General features: G+C 38.9%; 1 protein-coding gene across 2 annotated transcripts in view; it reads right to left on the bottom strand.

Annotated features, from left to right (window-relative positions):
• The window catches only part of LOC139465790 (uncharacterized), a 55,195-nt gene that overhangs the window by 15,421 nt on the left and 20,657 nt on the right, over positions 1-19,117 (bottom strand). For both annotated transcript variants that reach the window (XM_071247707.1, XM_071247706.1), the window contains exons 2-5: positions 16,690-16,770; positions 15,226-15,470; positions 14,505-14,595; positions 6,285-6,643 (exon numbers count right to left, since the gene is read on the bottom strand). In XM_071247707.1, the coding sequence (XP_071103808.1) occupies positions 6,285-6,643; positions 14,505-14,595; positions 15,226-15,470; positions 16,690-16,756 (762 nt within the window). In that variant the 5' untranslated portion in view covers positions 16,757-16,770. The remainder of the gene's footprint in view (positions 1-6,284; positions 6,644-14,504; positions 14,596-15,225; positions 15,471-16,689; positions 16,771-19,117) is intronic.

The raw sequence follows: 19,117 nt of genomic DNA, 5'->3' as shown, positions 1-19,117 counted from the left end.
CCACGCCCTGCTACATACTCCCCCGTCAACAGAAGGCACGTCCCGGGCCGCATAGTAGGGTACTGAGGCTTATTTTGCTCAAATTTGATATGAACGTGCTCAGCCCCACGTTGGGCGCCAATGTAGCGGCCATAAAATTTCCGAGTCGTGTCATCGTCCAAATCATGCCCGATTTTCGATCGCGAATTGAAAATACTTTAAATCAAACATACAAATAACATTACCTACTCTGACGCCAAAAAACTCCTTTTACCCTCTCAGACCCCTTCAAATAAATCATATTCAGCTGCAGTCTCTTCTCCGAGTCAAGGAAAAAAATTAGAAATTCTTATTGTTTACGTTTCCATGACAACAAGTTGAATTTAAGTTTTAATATAGGATTGGTTTACTTAAGGAGTATAACAAATGAACTATTAAATATTTCCTTGCCAAACATTGCATGTCTATATATAAAGCGCATACTGAACTAGTGCCATTTGATATTAAGGAGTTTTAGAAAGTTTTTTTAGAATTTCCATTGCAGCTTTTTTGACATGTGCGAAGAGAAATGTTGGGTCAGTTACCTGGTTTGGGACCATAACGTGTTAAAATGGGCGGGGGGTATGGGGACTTTGTCAACTATACGCTTGGTATCTTGAAAAAGCTTATGATACAACACGGAAACATGGTATTTTAAAAGATTTACATGACTTCGGTGTAAGAGGCCGATTGCCTCATTTTATATCTCAGTTTTTAACGGACAGACAGTTTGTTGGATCAACCCTGTCTGATCATTATAATCAGGATCAGGGAGTTCCACAGGGCAGTATTTTATCTGTCACATTGTTCAGTATAAAAATAAATAGTCTGTCAAAATTATTAAATGACTCAATTGATGGGCCATTGTTTGTGGATGATTTTTATATCTCATGTCGTGGTAAAAATATGCGTACTATTACAGTTGTGTCTTAATAAAATTCATAAATGGTGTCTTGAAAATGGCTTTAAGTTTTCACAGACCAAGACCAATTGTATCCATTTTTGTCGGAAATATAAACCTCATAAAGATCCTGAACTCTTTTTAGATGGCACTCCAATTAAGATTGTAATTTTTAGGATTAATTTTCGACCCTCATCTAACTTTTTTGCCATATATTAAATATCTAAAGACAAAATGCCTGAAGGCCGTAGATTTGTTAAAAGTCGTCTCACATTCAAAGTGGGGAGGGGATCAGATAACCCTTCTTCAATTATACAGATCTCTAATTCGCTCTAAGCTGGACTATGGCTGGAGCTTGTAAGAGTAATTTGAAAAACCTGGATTCAATCCACCATCAAGGATTAAGACTTTGTCTTGGTGCTTTTTGGACTTCCCTAGTTGACAGCCTCTATGTCGAGGTTGATGAAGACTCTTTAAAACAACGCCATATTAATTTGTCTATCCAGTATATCACTAAATTACCTTCCAATCCCTCAAATCCTGCTTATGACTCCGTTTTTAATCCCCTATATGAATATCCTCCAGAATACCAGACAATAGCTCTATTTTCACTGCTGAGGCCAATGCTATTCTTACAGCATTGATATACATTCAACAACAGTCTGCATGTAAACAATTTATCATCTTTTCTGATTCTCTTTCTTGCCTTCAGGCACTAAATAATGTGTCTTCGACTCATCCACTGATCCATTTAAGATATTTTAGAACTTTACAATGATCTTTTAACTGGCCAATTCGACATCGTCTTTTGTTGGTTACCCAGTCATATGGGCATAAAAGGTAACACAATGGCTGATGCTGCTGCAAAAGCAGCACTCAACACATCTGTGACACCACTTCTTATCCCATACAGTGATTACAAACCTGTGGTTCGATGTTACATCCGAGATCTGATACAAAAGAAGTGGGACACCCAAGCAGGTATGAATAAGTTAAGTGAAATTAAACCAAATATCGGTTACAGCTACTTGGGTTGTCAGTCCAGATTTGAGGAGGTCATTTTACGACGATGTCGTATTGGCCATAGTAGATATACTAATGGATATTTATTAAAAGGTGAGGATCCTCCGTTTTGTATCCCTTACAGTGTCTCTTACATCACTGAACTATTGCCGTCCTAAAACGTAACAGGAACAGTGCAGTACTTTCTGCTTTAACTGTTACTCTGCAGCGTCTCGTTCGTAACAGCAACATTGCAGCATTGCCTGCTTCAACTGTAACGCTGCAGTGTCTATTAGATAACTGGACTATTGCAGTGATTCCTGCTTTAACTGTTACTCTGCAGTGCATATTAGATACCTGGTCCATTGCTGTGATTCCTGCTTTAACTGTCACTCTGCAGTGCCTATTAGATAACTGATTCCTACTTTAACTGTTACTCTGCAGTACAAATTAGATAACTAGGCCACTGCAGTGATTCCTGCTTTAACTGTTACTCTGCAGTGCATATAAGATAACTGGACCATGCAGTGATTCCTGCTTTAACTGTTACTCTGCAGTGCAAATTAGATAACTGGACCATTACAGTGATTCCTGTTTAAACTGTTACTCTGCAGTGCATATTAGATAACTGTACCATGCAGTGATTCCTGCTTTAACTGTTATTCTGCAGTGCATATTAGATAACTGGACCATTGCCGCGATTCCTGCTTTAACTGTTACTCTGCAGTGCATATTAGATAACTGGACCATGCAGTGATTCCTGCTTTAACTGTTACTCTGCAGTACAAATTAGATAACTGGACCATGCAGTGATTCCTGCTTTAAAGGGCAAGTTCACACGGAAATGAACCATTTTTTCTTGTACTTTTTCCACATTAAAAGTGTTAACATAGAAGTGTCATAGACAAAAATATAAAAACATCATATTTAATTAACATATTTTTTGCACTAAAACGATTTATATTTTTCACATTTACCAAGTGTTCTATTTCCATAACAAAAACACCATGGCTTATGCCCCTTGCAATATGACGTCATTGGTGCCAATTGATAAACATTATGACGTCATCATGCTTTGTTAGAGCCGCTTCACGTGGTGTAGGTACAGTTTTGTGATTCTAGCATCTCAGATGCCAGCCAGAATTGTGTTATGCTGAGTCACCCTGCGCCGGAGTGTGTCGTAGACCATGTTGTTTTACCGCAAACTGTTCCTTGATATCTTTTGCGTTGAGAATAGACAGGGGCCCAGTTGAATTGGCACCAATTACGTCATAATCTAAGGGGGATAACTCAGGCCTATTTCGCTCGTAAAACGAAGGCTTCATAACGGCATATCACTTTCACACTATTGTGAGCTTCCTACTTTCACTGTGAAAAAAATGAGTGTATATTTTCAAACACAGATACTAACTAATTCTAAAATTGCGTTTTGTTTAGAAAAAGAAAGAAAGTGATTTTTGCGTGTACACTTCCCCTTTAACTGTTACTCTTCAGTACAAATTAGATAACTGGACCATTGCCGCGATTCCTGCTTTAACTGTTACTCTTCAGTGCCTATTAGATAACTGGACCATGCAGTGATTCCTGCTTTAACTGTTTCTCTGCAGTGCATATTAGATAACTGGACCATGCAGTGATTCCTGCTTTAACTGTTACTCTGCAGTACAAATTAGATAACTGGACCATGCAGTGATTCCTGCTTTAACTGTTACTCTTCAGTACAAATTAGATAACTGGACGATGCAGTGATTCCTGCTTTAACTGTTACTCTTCAGTGCATATTAGATAACTGGACCATGCAGTGAGTCCTGCTTTAACTGTTACTCTGCAGTGCATATTAGATAACTGGACCATGCAGTGATTCCTGCTTTAACTGTTACTCTGCAGTACAAATTAAATAACTGGACCATTGCCGCGATTCCTGTTTAAACTGTTACTCTGCAGTGCATATTAGATAAATGGACCATGCAGTGATTCCTGCTTTAACTGTTACTCTGCAGTGCATATTAGATAACTGGACCATGCAGTGATTCCTGCTTTAACTGTTACTCTGCAGTACAAATGAGATAACTGGACCATGCAGTGATTCCTGCTTTAACTGTTACGCTGTAGTACAAATTAGATAACTGGACCATTGCCGCGATTCCTGCTTTAACTGTTACTCTGCAGTGCATATTAGATAACTGGACCATGCAGTGAATCCTGCTTTAACTGTTACTCTTCAGTGCCTATTAGATAACTGGACCATGCAGTGATTCCTGCTTTAACTGTTACTCTGCAGTGCATATTAGATAACTGGACCATGCAGTGATTCCTGCTTTAACTGTTACTCTGCAGTACAAATTAAATAACTGGACCATTGCCGCGATTCCTGTTTAAACTGTTACTCTGCAGTGCATATTAGATAACTGGACCATTGCAGTGATTCCTGCTTTAACTGTTACTCTGCAGTGCATATTAGATAACTGGACCATGCAGTGATTCCTGCTTTAACTGTTACTCTGCAGTACAAATGAGATAACTGGACCATGCAGTGATTCCTGCTTTAACTGTTACTCTGCAGTGCATATTAGATAACTGGACCATGCAGTGATTCCTGCATTAACTGTTACTCTGCAGTACAAATTAGATAACTGGACCATGCAGTGATTCCTGCTTTAACTGTTACTCTGCAGTGCATATTAGATAACTGGACCATTGCCGCGATTCCTGCTTTAACTGTTACTCTGCAGTGCATATTAGATAACTGGACCATGCAGTGATTCCTGCTTTAACTGTTACTCTGCAGTACAAATTAGATAACTGGACCATGCAGTGATTCCTGCTTTAACTGTTACTCTGCAGTACAAATTAGATAAATGGACCATGCAGTGATTCCTGCTTTAACTGTTTCTCTGCAGTGCATATTAGATAACTGGACCATTGCAGTGATTCCTGCTTTAACTGTTACTCTGCAGTGCATATTAGATAACTGGACCATGCAGTGATTCCTGCTTTAACTGTTACTCTGCAGTACAAATTAGATAACTGGACCATGCAGTGAATCCTGCTTTAACTGTTACTCTGCAGTGCCTATTAGATAACTGTACCATGCAGTGATTCCTGCTTTAACTGTTACTCTGCAGTGCCTATTAGATAACTGGACCATTGCCGCGATTCCTGCTTTAACTGTTACTCTTCAGTGCCTATTAGATAACTGGACCATGCAGTGATTCCTGCTTTAACTGTTTCTCTGCAGTGCATATTAGATAACTGGACCATTGCAGTGATTCCTGCTTTAACTGTTACTCTGCAGTGCATATTAGATAACTGGACCATGCAGTGATTCCTGCTTTAACTGTTACTCTGCAGTGCATATTAGATAACTGGACCATTGCAGTGATTCCTGCTTTAACTGTTACTCTTCATTGCCTGTTGCATAACTGGAACATTACGGCCTCTGTAGTCTATTGATACCTTACATGCACACTGCCTCAAACATTGTGTAACCTAGTCACCTAAGTTAACTGAAACATTGCAGTGCCTATGAAAAAATGTACTATTGCGTTAATGTTACATCCACACTTGCAGTATCTCTAACAAAACGTCTACCTTCATATGACTTTATCATTCCATATAATTAACTCTTTGATTAGCATCTAGACATTGGAAGAACATAAAAATATAAAAACATATTAGATATAGGTGAAAGACGTTGCCTTGAAACGTGGATACAAACAGTTACACTGCTGATATGGTCGCACAAGACCTCTGGGTTAAACCTAAATTGTCAATGCAAGAGAAAATAGTCTAGATTATCCCCTGCAACAGATTTTATATAGCATTAAGGGAAAAATAGCTGTTAAAAAACTGTAAATCAGTGATGACACCAGATGTTAGCGAAAAGGCTAGGGATGACCTACCATAGGCCCAACCGGCAGCACCCGCCATGCACGTAATTTGCATGAAAGTAAATATTTATTGCCTGACGCTGCGCAGCAGTACTCCTGCCGTGCGACGGCGACCAGTAAACAATTCAGTCAAGTGATCGATGAAGCAGAAAACCCAGTGAAAGGATTGTCCATTTACTTATTTCGTTGAAACTAAAAAAAACGATGTTGAATTTTGAATTACGTCTGCTGTTTACAAGTACAGAGATTCTGCTACTTTTAAGTAAAGAAAAAAACATTTTAGAAATATATTCGTTTTGCCACACGACAGTTGGGATCAGGTATATTCAAGGTACTTTGTAACAATCAAACAAGTGAGCAAATATGTGAACGAATACTGTGCATGAACGTTTCAAATCATTTCCGCAATCTCTGCTCGGACGTGATTTATGATCGTTTATCTATCAAAATTGACCAGATACTACCACTCTTACCAGATCGTCAATTATAGGCACTTCCAGATAAGCATTTCTCTTTCCGTTTTGAAAGGCGAGCGTTGTGACACTGTTGGCGAAGTCAGTGGTCGAAACTGCATCGCTGTTGGTGTAAGTCACTGCTGCAGTCATTGTTGACCTATCCGATGATGGTCTCCCAATTCGGATGACCAGTTGCCCCAAGCTCTCGGTGACACATGTTTTCGCATTCGCGCTGAACACCAATGGAGGCTGCGTGGTTGTCGTGGTAGTCGTGGTCGTTGTGGTAGGCGGTTCTGGTGGCATTTTAGGCGGTTCTGGAGGCATTATAGGCGGTTCTGGGGGTATTATAGGCGGTTCTGGAGGCATTGTAGGCGGTTCTGGAGGCATTGTAGAATAGCGTTTAATGTGTTGAAAATTAAAGCGACAAAGGCAGCACAATCCATTGTACGATTCCAACAATATTACAAACATCATTGTGTTTTAATAGTGAAACCGGCTCATTCGTTTCATATTTAGATCTATGCATAAAGATTCAGAGTAACAAATACATCTCCACAATACTGTCTGACAAGAGGGGTGACTTCAACTTTCCAATATTTAAATTTCCCTTTATGTCAAGCTACAATTCCAACAGCTCCAGGATCCAACCTTTTGTGTCTCCATTTAAGGTGCAATCAGGCATGCTATCATCAATCATAACTTGCATGACCTTAGAAACGCTTCCAAAATGTTTTATGGTATACATGTTGAGGCCATTTCCAAATTTGACGCGTCATTGAGAAAATTTATATCCAATTTAATTCCATTCTTTTAGTTGTACCAAATGTTCCCCCGGTTATTATTCTGGCAAATAATTGACTTGCTTTTGCATGTGATTGTGACGGGTGCCACAGATGGGGCAGGTTAAACCTCTGGAACACCTGGTATCATCACTATTTGATAGTGATTCATAAATACATGTTCATGATATAGTCGGAATCGTACAATCCAGTCTGCTTTTAGTGGAGACTTTCTATGAAAATGGAAATGGTTTTATCTTTTCCAAAACCAAACGGTTTAAGCTGTGTTTAATTGTTACTCGCTGTAACCAAGAATCACCGTATAACACAAAGTGACTAGCCATGAGCGATACTAGCGTTACTAACTATCATTAAGCGTTACCAAGAGTCAACAGCCTTTAACCTATGTCACACTTTCACCATCTTGGATCGAAAACGAGGCTTGGTGTGCAGAGTGAGTCATATCAACTAATCGGAAAGAAAGAGCAAGTTGTGATGGGAAACACCGAGGCAGTGCGTTCCACTGAAGGGCATTTCAACCAGTAAAATGCGATCCGCTGTGTCAAATACAGAAGCTATTCTATGTTTAATGCTGAGTTCCAAGCTAAATATGCGCGTAAAACACAGGAATTCGTATTTTGCTGTCAAGAACCTGTAAGTGAATCGAATAGTGCATTTCCAAATACGTTTTTTCTGAAGTAGATAACATACATATGCCGCCGAGGCATTATGTGATATGATATTCAAGGATACAATTTTTGTTCGTAAATCAACCGGAAGACATGCAACACTTCTGTGTAATGTGCTAATTAGAACAAGTTACTGTAGTGTTTGCTGCACCTCGCACTATTGTTTTGCCATGAATCCAGTTGATATAAGGCAATTTGTCTGCTAAGATTTTCATGAAAAAAACATTACGATGTGAATGAGGATGATTAACATAACACGTGTGTCAATACATATTCAGAGGGGTTGACAACTATTCAGTTTGTACAATGACAGATGAAACATTACTTTCCATTAAACACCACTTACTTAACCGACCAAAACTAAATGTTTGTGGAATATTTAAAATAAATTAAGATAAAAATTAAAATATCAATAGTATATAATAATTACATGAAATTGAAGAACTATTAGAATTAATACAAAATCAACTTCTCAAACATCCTAATCTAATCATATCATGATAAAAAAAATTACATATCCTGAATTGTATGAAAATATCTCGATCAGATATGGTTACAGATAAAAGAACAGATGAAAAGGAATAAACTTCAGTCTGTAATAAAACCAAGGTAATACAAAATACCAGGTAATACCAAGTCAATGGAAAGACACAAAATATAAAAATAAGCCAATTAGTAAATATCAATTTCTGTAAAGAATTTATATATATGATGTGTCATTAATGACATCAAATTGAAAGCAAGATATGAGTTGATTGTTTCTGTTAAGTCGTAGCAGGAAAATAATTGATTATTTCTTAAAATTTCAGAATGTCAAGACCAAAACCTTGTCAATGGATTAATTGGTGTTTACGATCTGAGTCTATAGAAAAATATTGTTAAAATTCAGTTCACATTGACATAAGTATAAATTTGTCTTCTGGCCTACTGTTGTACGTCCTTTCTTTTCACTGAAAACCAAACTATTCATACTTCAGATCTACTAAACATTAGACAGATATTGTGGACTATGAAAATTCAATTTGACAACTTAGTGAAACATAATTTTTAAATGTACCGATGTGAGTGAGTGAGTGAGTTGGTTTTAACGCAGTTTCAAGCAGTTTTCCAGTTATATCGCTGCGTGTTGGCTTAATGTGGGAGGAAAGCTCGAAGTGATGCAGGTCTCAGAGTTAAACACTTCGGTGAAACCAGAAGCATGAGTATGGTGCTGACAAACCTAGAAACATAATTGGGGCTGTACCAATAAGTATGTCTGGTCAGAAAAGTGAAGTTCACTCAGATAAATTGATAATTTGATAACACACATATGGTATTCTTTTCATACAGTTTTAAAAAAATTATGCAAAAATAAAGTTGCATCTATTTACAAGCCATCTTGCAAGCTGGATATAGGTAAGAGCTCGTTTATCAATCGCTTCAACTATTCAGACTTTGCAAAACTGAATATGCCAGATGCTTGGGTCAGGTATCTTTATCAGCCATGTTTGATTCATAAATGAAAATCCTGCTAAACCTTGGGCACGTGGCAGGTGAGTGAGTATAGTTTCCATCACATCTATAATAAACGGTACATCATTCATTAACGGTACATATTCATGTCCTCTCAAAATACATCTAATTCAGTAAATAATACTTTTGTCTCTTTTGTTCAGTAATAGAGTAGTTTAGAAAGAAATAACACAGTGACTAACAAAACATTTTTGAAAGTATCAATCCATCTGATATGTGTTAAACTAAAACAGTATATTCTGTGTAAGGAACAGATGCATTATTGTAACGACACAGAGTGTAACAGCTCATTACATCTATGTAACACGCAACATTAACTATTCTTAAATTAGCAGGTATTGGTGTTGTCAGATTGTGGTATTTGTATTTTGTATTCAATGATGAAATACTTCGTTTAGTCTGAACATGTTAAAACATACTTTCGCTGGAGAGAAGTAACATTATTAAAATCACGAATGTCACTTTATGTCAGAACTGTCTCATTGACTCAGGATTTTCAAGATTTGTATGGATAACAACTTCTTTAATACTGTAAACACTGAACACTCGGGGGTACTTACTTACTTACTTTGGAGATTTAACGTGCGCTTTCCGACTGATGCGTATTTCGCACACGGGCCCGGCCAGGCCATTTAATGTGTTTCCGAAAGGGGTGAAAGTGGTGTGTGCAACCCAAGAGGGGGCTTTAGGGGTTGCTTATATAGAATTTTGGAATTTTGAGATTTGGAATAGATGCCGATGGGGTTGGGGAGGAGAACTAAGGGAGCTGGGTATGGTGGATGTTTGTTTGTTTATGTAATTTTGATTTGGTAGATTATAGTGTTTTTAGATGCGTTTTATTAGTTCCGTTTTGATTAAGAATACGCCTAAGGCCTTGAAGTTTTCTAGTTTATTTTGTGGGTTTAGTATTGCTTCTAGAGTGAGAGCCTTGTTTAGATTGAGGGTGGTTTGTAATGCGGTTCGATGTGTTAGGTAGTGTGTGCAGTGGATGAGTGCGTGTTCTGGGGTACACTCGGGGGTGTTGTTGGTTAAGATGTTGTAGTAGAATCAAAGAGCATAAAACCTCCACCATCAAATCCGACAGCAAATCAGCCATCTCGGACCATATCATCAACTGTCCCAATCACATCATCAACTAGGACAACGTCCAAATCCTCGCCAACAACCTCCATGATTTCACCAAAAGAAAACTAACAGAAGCAGTCCACATTCGCCGCCACAAGCCATCAATCAACAGAGATCAAGGCTATTTCATCACATCCGCCTACTATGAACTCATCAAACAATAATCACCTGTTTATTGGCTTCATGCCCCATTGGCTTCTAGCTATGTGTTTTCTGTCCACCAGTATCTCAACAGTCCAACAGTCATCCCTTGTTGTCACACCTACCTATGTTATCCCACTCATGTTGTTACTGTTAATCCTCTACTGTTAATCCTCCACTTGCTATATATATATTCTGCACTATGTCCCTCATTCACCAAATTTACCAAAGAGCCAAAAGATAATAACCTAGAAATTAATCTTCATTTCACAATGGAAGAGCTACTCCACGTCCTACAAAATAGGAAAAAGGGCACAGCCCCAGGCTTAGACCTTACTTCATATCAGATAATTAAACAACTACCACCCAAACTACTCCAAACTCTTCTGAAACTCTATAACCTCATATATCTAAACGGACAGGTCCCATCACCTTGGAAACAAGCCCTGGTCATACCAATCCCCAAACCCAATAAACCAGCTGACCAGGCTAATTCATACAGACCAATCTCCCTAACTTCTAACTTATGCAAAGTAATGGAATCAATGGCCAAAAACAGGTTACAACACTACTTAGAACAAAACAACATAATAAATCCAGACCAAAGCGGTTTCACTCCTGGATGCTCAACCTTAGATAACCTCGCCCGACTAGAGCAGGACATTAAAACAGGCCAACTTAACAAACAATATACTACAGGCATCTTTCTAGACTTCTCCAAAGCATTCGACATGGTTTGGCATAACGGGCTAATACAAAAACTACAAAAAATAGGACTTAAAGGTCAAATAATTAACTACATCCAAAGTTTCCTAACAAACCGCAAAATCACCGTGGGCATAGGCCAAACGCTATCGGACCAATGTCCCCTAGAAAATGGCACTCCCCAGGGCAGCATCCTAAGCCCAACACTCTTCAATATTATGATTAACGATCTATTCGAGGGACTATCCCCCAAAGTAAACACATCAAAATTCGCGGATGATGGAGCCCTCTGGATCCGCACTAAAAGCATTAAAATGGCCCAAAACTTACTACAAAAATCTCTAAATAAAATACAAAAATGGGCTGACAAATGGGGCTTCTCCCTAAACTCAGAAAAAACCACAGGAATAGTATTTAAACACAAAAATATGCAACCCGCCACCCTAAACCTCCAACTAAACAACAAACCAATCAAATTCCAAAAACAAACCAAATTCTTAGGATTAATCTTCGATGAACATCTCACCTGGGATGCTCACATTAAAAACCTTGTAACCAGATGCAGCAAAGACCTAAACACGTTAAGATGCCTAACCGGCTCCAACTGGGGGGCCTCTAAAAACACCCTCCTCTCACTCTATATATCACTAATTAGACCCAAACTAGACTATGGCAGTGCCATTTACGACACCTTAAACAACTCTCTCATTAAAAACTAGACTCAATCCAGTATCAGGCCCTAAAACTAATCACACGAACTCAACATGGCACCTCTTCCACCTCACTCCAGGCCTTAACGGGAGAAATGCCACTTAAAATACGTAGGGAACAACTTACCCTAAACTTCTGGGCCGCGTCCCAATCAAACCCACTAATCGAAAACTTTATAAAACAAAATATTAGCCCTAGAAACCAAGCCCTAGCCCGGAAACATCCACTACTTACTCCAATTTCCCAAAGAATAACCAATTACCTAAACGAACACAAAATAAATAATCTTAAACAAAACAATAAATTATCCAATATCTTCACTCCAAAACTTAAAATACCAAAAAAAGACACAACACTAGCCGATACACTAAATAAACAGACCGATCCTAACATCGCTAAAACCACCACACTAGCATACATACATGAAAATTGGCCAAATTGGTGTCACATATACACAGACGGATCCTCAGATCCGATCTCAAAACACACAGGTTTCGGAGTCCACATCGCACAACCAACCAAAGACACACAATCTTACCGACTCCCAAACAACCAATCCATATTCACGGCCGAACTAATGGGCATGGCCTCAGCACTACACAATCAGCAATCTAAAAAACACCAAAAAATCCTCATCCTAACCGACTCCCTCAGTGGACTACAAGCCCTCAAAAATAAAAACACTAAAAACCGCCCCAAACTAATAAATCAAATACTCAATAGCTCAAACAACTTAACTAGGTAGGTAAACAAATAGAGTTCATTTGGATCCCCGCCCACGTAGGAATCTTTGGAAATGAAAAGGCAGATAAAGCAGCAAAATTATCCCTTAAACTCCCAGAAATAAGCTTAAACTTACCCAGCTCAAAATCAGAAATCAAAAGTGTCACTAAACAAAAAATCAACAGAAAATGGCAAAATATATACCAAAACTCAAATAGCCAAATCAGGAAAGTACTCAAAAAAAACCTAAATAAACCCAAAATACTACACCCATCCAAAAAAATCGACAGAATAATTACCAAACTACAAACAGGCCACACCAAACTAAATAATCACCGTAAAATAGCTAAACTACACACAACAGGAAACTACCCACATTGCAAACAACAAGAAACACCAGAACACGTACTCATTCACTGCGCACACTACCAAACACACCGAACAACACTACAGACCACCTTAAATCTTTAAACCGGACTTTAGAATCAATCCTAAATCCACAAAATAATATTAGAAAAATTCAAAGCCTTAGGCATATACCTATTAAAAACAGGACTAATTAGTCGCATTTAAACCCCAAATAAAATATTAAAACCAAAACTACCTTATTTGATAACCACCCAACACACTCAGCTCCCTTAGTTCGTCCCCCACCCACTCTTGGCATTCTTTCCAAATCTCAAAATTTCAAAATTACTATATAAGTAACCCCTAAAGCCCCCTCCTGGGTTGCACAAACTCACTTTTCCCCTTTTTGGAAACACATTAAATGGCCTGACCGGGCCCGTGTGCGACATACGCTTGCAGTCGGAAAGCGCACGTTAAATCTCCAATATAAGTAAGTGAGTAAGTCCCTCATTCAGTCTTGCTAGACAACGGTATAAGGATCTATACCGAAACGTCGCTGTTTACAGTATTAAATAAGTTGTTATCCATAAAAATTGTGTCTATCTTGTCATCCGTCAACTTCTTAGTAATGCCTATCAAACAAGTCAGGATTTTCAGGTAAACCCACGACGGTAACACACAAAGAAAATATGATATAAATGAGATTTTTGTGTGTGTGTCTGTGTGTGAAATAAAGGGTTTATTTCATTATTTGATTAGCAAAAGTTGAAAGTTTGTGGTTTTGCCACTTATGAACATATAATCTTTGTCAAATTACAAAATGAGATAAATACATGTTATCATGGTTATTGGAAAGGGAAACAAATGTCCTCTGTGTATTCTTCAGTGTTTCTTGTCTTGATTCAATTATCAAATTATCAAAATGATCCCACCACTTGACTTGGTCTATAACACTATGTTTTTAAGAGTGTTTACAAAATATTTTCTTCTTGACAAAAACCCAGCTGACTTCAAATACTACTTGTAAAGTTATTCAAACTCACAGCTTCTCGTTGTTTAGCTACATGTGCTATACTGCACTGAGAGTTGTCAGGGACTCTTTTGCTACATTATTTCACAAAGGAGACAGCAGAACATTTTGTCAATGATAAGGAAGTGAGCTGTGGAAAACTTACGATAAATGTTGCCGTGATACTATCGGGAGTGCCAAATTGTAACACTTTGTCCCGCTTGCGTGCCTTGTTGACATCGCCATGGGAGCCACGTGCTTTCCAGCTTTCACCTTATGCACTCCAAGCCTCGCTTTCATAGCGGAAGTAGAGAAATGTGAAAAGGCCAATAATTGAACTTTGTTTGTCCAGCGACAATTAGCTATATGTAATTGGTACCAATTATAACTAAATGAGCTACAACAAAGTATCACTGGCAACAACTATTTGTTACCATCTATTACCAGAAAAACTGAGCGTAACAAGAATTGTACATGAACAGTGATCTGAGATTACCAAGTTGACCAGGGATGCAAAATGCTATCACTAATGGCGAGTAGTCAGGCGCTGACAATGTGAATTCAAATCTCTCCTCTGGCTCTGGGGTCTGTAACAGAACCAACAAGTAAATTAGGATACATGTGGGTGTCAGTAACGATAAACTGTTGAATCGCCGTGCCACTGTTATCACAGCGCATTACTTAAGTCAAATGAATGAAGGAATCCTTGTTGAATTTCATTCAGTGGTAAATAAGTTTAAGTGGAAGCTGTGGTTAAGGACCAAACAAGGCTGTATCATAACCATACATTATATTAAGTTAAAGAACTCCACATCTTTAAACAGTGTTATCTTCGCAAACTTCTACATGCCCAAATTGCAACAATTAGTGGAACATCACAATGATTCATTTGCAGAACATGACTGAAAACATGAATTTTATAAGCGATGTTTCCTATTCTTATGAGTAGATTCTAAGTGTAAAAAATGGTTAATGCTGTAGTTTCTGCTTGTTGGATAATTTCCTGTTACCACTGTGCTGCCATATCGCTTCTTGTGCAATGTTTTAGTGAGTAGACCCTCACACTGAGTGGATGGGTGTTAATTAAATTTCGTACATCGCATATGTTTAGTCGATTGCATCATGCTCAGTGATGTTTGTACAAACGTAGTTATTAAATTATCAACAAATAAGTATGGAAATAATATTTACGTATCAAAAATTTAGTTTAAACATACCCCGTCAAATCGTATATGTACACCGAATGTAATGCTTCGAAGGGCTTCGAAATTTTCTCTGAGCTCATGAAGGTCATAATCCTCCACCTCCATTGCAGTGTTATCTCCACGTGGATAAATACTATAGCTGAGTCCAGGGTGGTTTTCGCTTACATCCCTATGTACGCTGATGGCAATGTCACTCCCCTCAGGTGTTTCAAAACAACCATCTATGACAGGGTCAGTTGTAAAAGAAAATGGTCGCACTGAAATTTCACAAACGTAAATTGTCATTGAATTATATAACGTATTTCATGTTACAATAAGCTTTTAGATTGAGGTCACACTCTGTGGAACACAGCATACACTTTTGGACCGAGTTGGACATTAACTGAAATACCAACCCTTGGCACTGTCTCAATAATTATTGTATGTCCTACATATGATACCAAGAGGTGGAGAGGTAGCCTTGTCGTAAAAAGTTCCATGGGTGCGGTGTATGAAGCCCATTTCTGGTGTTCTTCGCTTAGATGTTGCTGTATTTATGTGAAGAGCATCTCATTCATTCACATGTCGTAAGTTGCAACCAACGGGATCGAGTGGTCAGGCTCGGTGACTAGGTTGATGCACGTATAATTACATGCCGTATTTATATGACCCGTGAAGACCTGGGATAGAATAGGTCTTCGGCAACCCATGGTTTCCCTGAAAGGCGACAAGGCTTGTCGTAAGAGTCGACTAACGGGATCGGCTGCTCAGGCTGACTTGGTTGATAGATGTTCATACTGTAAATCACTGGATTGTCTGGTCCAGACTCTATTATTTACAGGCCGCCGTCATATAGCCGTAATATTGCTGAGTGCGGCGTTAAACAACTAAACAAACAAAACGTCCTGAAATAGCTGGGATATTGCTGCGTGCGGAGTTATACAAGAAACAAACATACAAACACACGACTATATTACAAAGCTCTGAGATGCATGTAAGTAAGTGAGTGATTGCACAATGGTATCAACAGATTCCAGTAGCACCCCAAATTGAAGCAGTACAAAGTAGGTTTCTCACTGGTATTCCCTAATACTCCATAAAGTAACCTTTTGGTTTTGGCTTTGAACACGATTGCCGTAGAATAATACTTCTTTTGTACTGACATTTCACCAAAAAGGTTCTTAATAAACTTGCATAATCCCATACAACTGACACCAAAGTGAGTGGTATTGCTTCTAGAATTGATGTAAATACCTAACCAAATCCAGATTCTCCCGTGAAATATGCACTGTACTATCAATATCGGGAGGTGGGTTTCCCTGATGTTTAAGGTTCTGGTTCTATTATACACGTGGGTATAATCAATATGAAATCCATTTCTCGTGTCCCCGCTAAATATTGCTAAAAGCAGCGTAAACACCTATTCACTTCTAACAATATGGAACTAACATTGCACCTGTATCAGGTAAATAGACCGAGCGATGACCTAAGCCTCACCTGATTGCCCAGAACACATGTACAACAGCAGCAGACAGCCAATGCTGTAGATGGTGTTTAAGCACATTTCCCCAGGCGTGTCTGACAAAACAAGAAAAATCATTTACCTGATATCTGAAAAATAGTGAATACATCAAAAAATACATCATCCACTACAGTAAGTTCAATTGCCACGGTTGTTTGACGTTGGTAGTCTAATACAAGACAGAAAAATTCCTGTCATCCACAAACTGTGAGTATGTGGTCAGTTTTATTGTTTTGCATACACCTAAATTGGGTAGTAAAAAATAGACTTGTAATGATGAAGGGACGTGAATAAGATATCATATTGAAGGAAAATGTCTCGTTGTTGCATCCACGTAGCTCATAATCGGCGAGTTTAATTAACATCAATCCAAATCCCATGTATGATATTGTTTGCACGCACCCTGCAGCATGGATGACGTCAATGTTGAGGTATTACAGACACAACCATTAATCATTGTGCCGTCACAGTTTTTGATTATTGATCCCATTTGAACCATTTCAAGTGTATGTTCAAAAACATGTTGGCGATGTTCGTTTGTTTGTTTGTTGTTTGTTGTTTAATGCCACACTCAGCAAGAGTCCAGCTATATGACGGTTGTCGGGAAATAATCGAGTCTGGATCAGACAATCCAGTGATTGACATCCACGCAATTGATATACGATGACATGCATCACCAAGTCAGGGAGCCTGAGCAACCGATCCCGTTAGTTGCCTCTCACGACAAACATAGTCGCCTTTTACGGCAAGCATGGGTTGCTGAAGACCTACACTACCCCATGTCTTCAGGGATCTTGTTGACGATGTATTGTGAAGATGCAAAGAATCAAAAGACGAATGGGGTGTTTCATCAAACACTGAACGAATGATCAAACGTTCGTTTATTCGGTGTGTGAGGTCAAAACCAATCTCCCAATTACAATTTAAGAGAGTCTTGTCCACTGAGCGTGCAACGTCTGGCTAACGTAGCGGTTGTCTTTGACGTCGGCGGACACGTCTCCCGATCATGTCCCAGACGTGCTCTATGGAGGTAAGTTTGATGATGTGTAGCTGCCGGAGGTGGTCAGTTACAATACTTGCACGGTGTCTTGAAACACAAAACGTGAATGGCGCGCAAACAACACAACTAGGCGAGCCTCCATGGACAATATGCAGTGGCGTTCTAGCAGTCAAAATGATCCCGTCTCATATCCTTACAGACCTACCTCTGAATATTTATCATGTTGCCTTACGTTGACGTTCGTCAAGACGCTTCCGTCCACGCCTATCCTGAAAGCCCAGTGTGAATCTAAACTCAACTGAAAACATTTCAAGGGCATCGGCGATTCCCCCAGTTTCGTCGTTCTAAATATTATTGATGTCTGGTTATACTGTAAACAGATGCCGGAAATATGACGCTGTTTTTCGGTAAATCCATGTGTTAAGCTGACAGTGTTATACCGATCTTATTATAACTGAACTGTTCTATCATATGTTTCTTCAGTTACGGTAATATACTGTATGCACTGTCTCAAGGCATAAGTTATAATACTTTTTGACAATGCGTCTCGGGATATGTTAATTCAATGCCGCCAATACGCAAAGTTTCACAAAAGGGTGACGGCGTTGTGCAAATCTGAAACTTCAACCTGACAGAACAACATCGGTACGCATCATGGTGGTACAAACTTCTATCCGAGCACTGGGATGCTGAAAGTTGTTTTATGTGTCAGCTCCGTTCTGCAATTGTACGTCATCCCGCCCTTGACTGTTACTGACCTACATGTACCTCCATATCGGTAACGTTACCTAACAGTACATGGATGAAGTCGTTAACGTTGTTTTAGGACAGACCATCGTCACGTCTCCTGTCTGACGTACAGGTTTCACATATGCGAAATCACACTTTTGGACATCGGCATATCTCTAGCCGATTGGCAAACTGACACGCCAGCCATTATCTTTCCAATTTCTTTCAATTTGTATTACCCGGGCATTGTAACTACACTACCGGGCAGAAAAAAGTAAACACTGAAACATTGGATTTGACCAAACAATTACAAATGTTATCAAAACGTTGTGTGGCTGAAAACTAAAGGTCCTGAACACAACTGTGATACTGGTATGGTTAACCATTTCTTGCCTCATTTCAGGCACCATCAAACATGGGTGTATACTAAAAAAGTCTTTCTTTTGCACCTGTGTTTGATGCTTTCTGTTTTTGTCTGTCAATGGGCTAATTCGTGCCTCTTGAATTTTATCATGTTTTGCATATGCTGCGGCGATACTGTAGAATTGTGTCTGCATCTATTTGGTGGACATGGCTCAGAATTCTTGTTTGCATGTCACTCAGCAGTGTCTCAACTTAGCCTTCCTTTCATCCTTTCCGTCAGTGTATCTCACATACATTTACGGTAACACTGA

Source organism: Haliotis cracherodii, unplaced genomic scaffold, assembly GCF_022045235.1.
Source record: "Haliotis cracherodii isolate W230 unplaced genomic scaffold, xgHalCrac1.p SCAF_18, whole genome shotgun sequence".
Lineage (NCBI taxonomy): Eukaryota > Metazoa > Mollusca > Gastropoda > Lepetellida > Haliotidae > Haliotis > Haliotis cracherodii.
The sequence above is the reverse complement of the archived record's forward strand: the minus strand, read 5'-3'. Positions and strand labels throughout refer to the sequence as shown.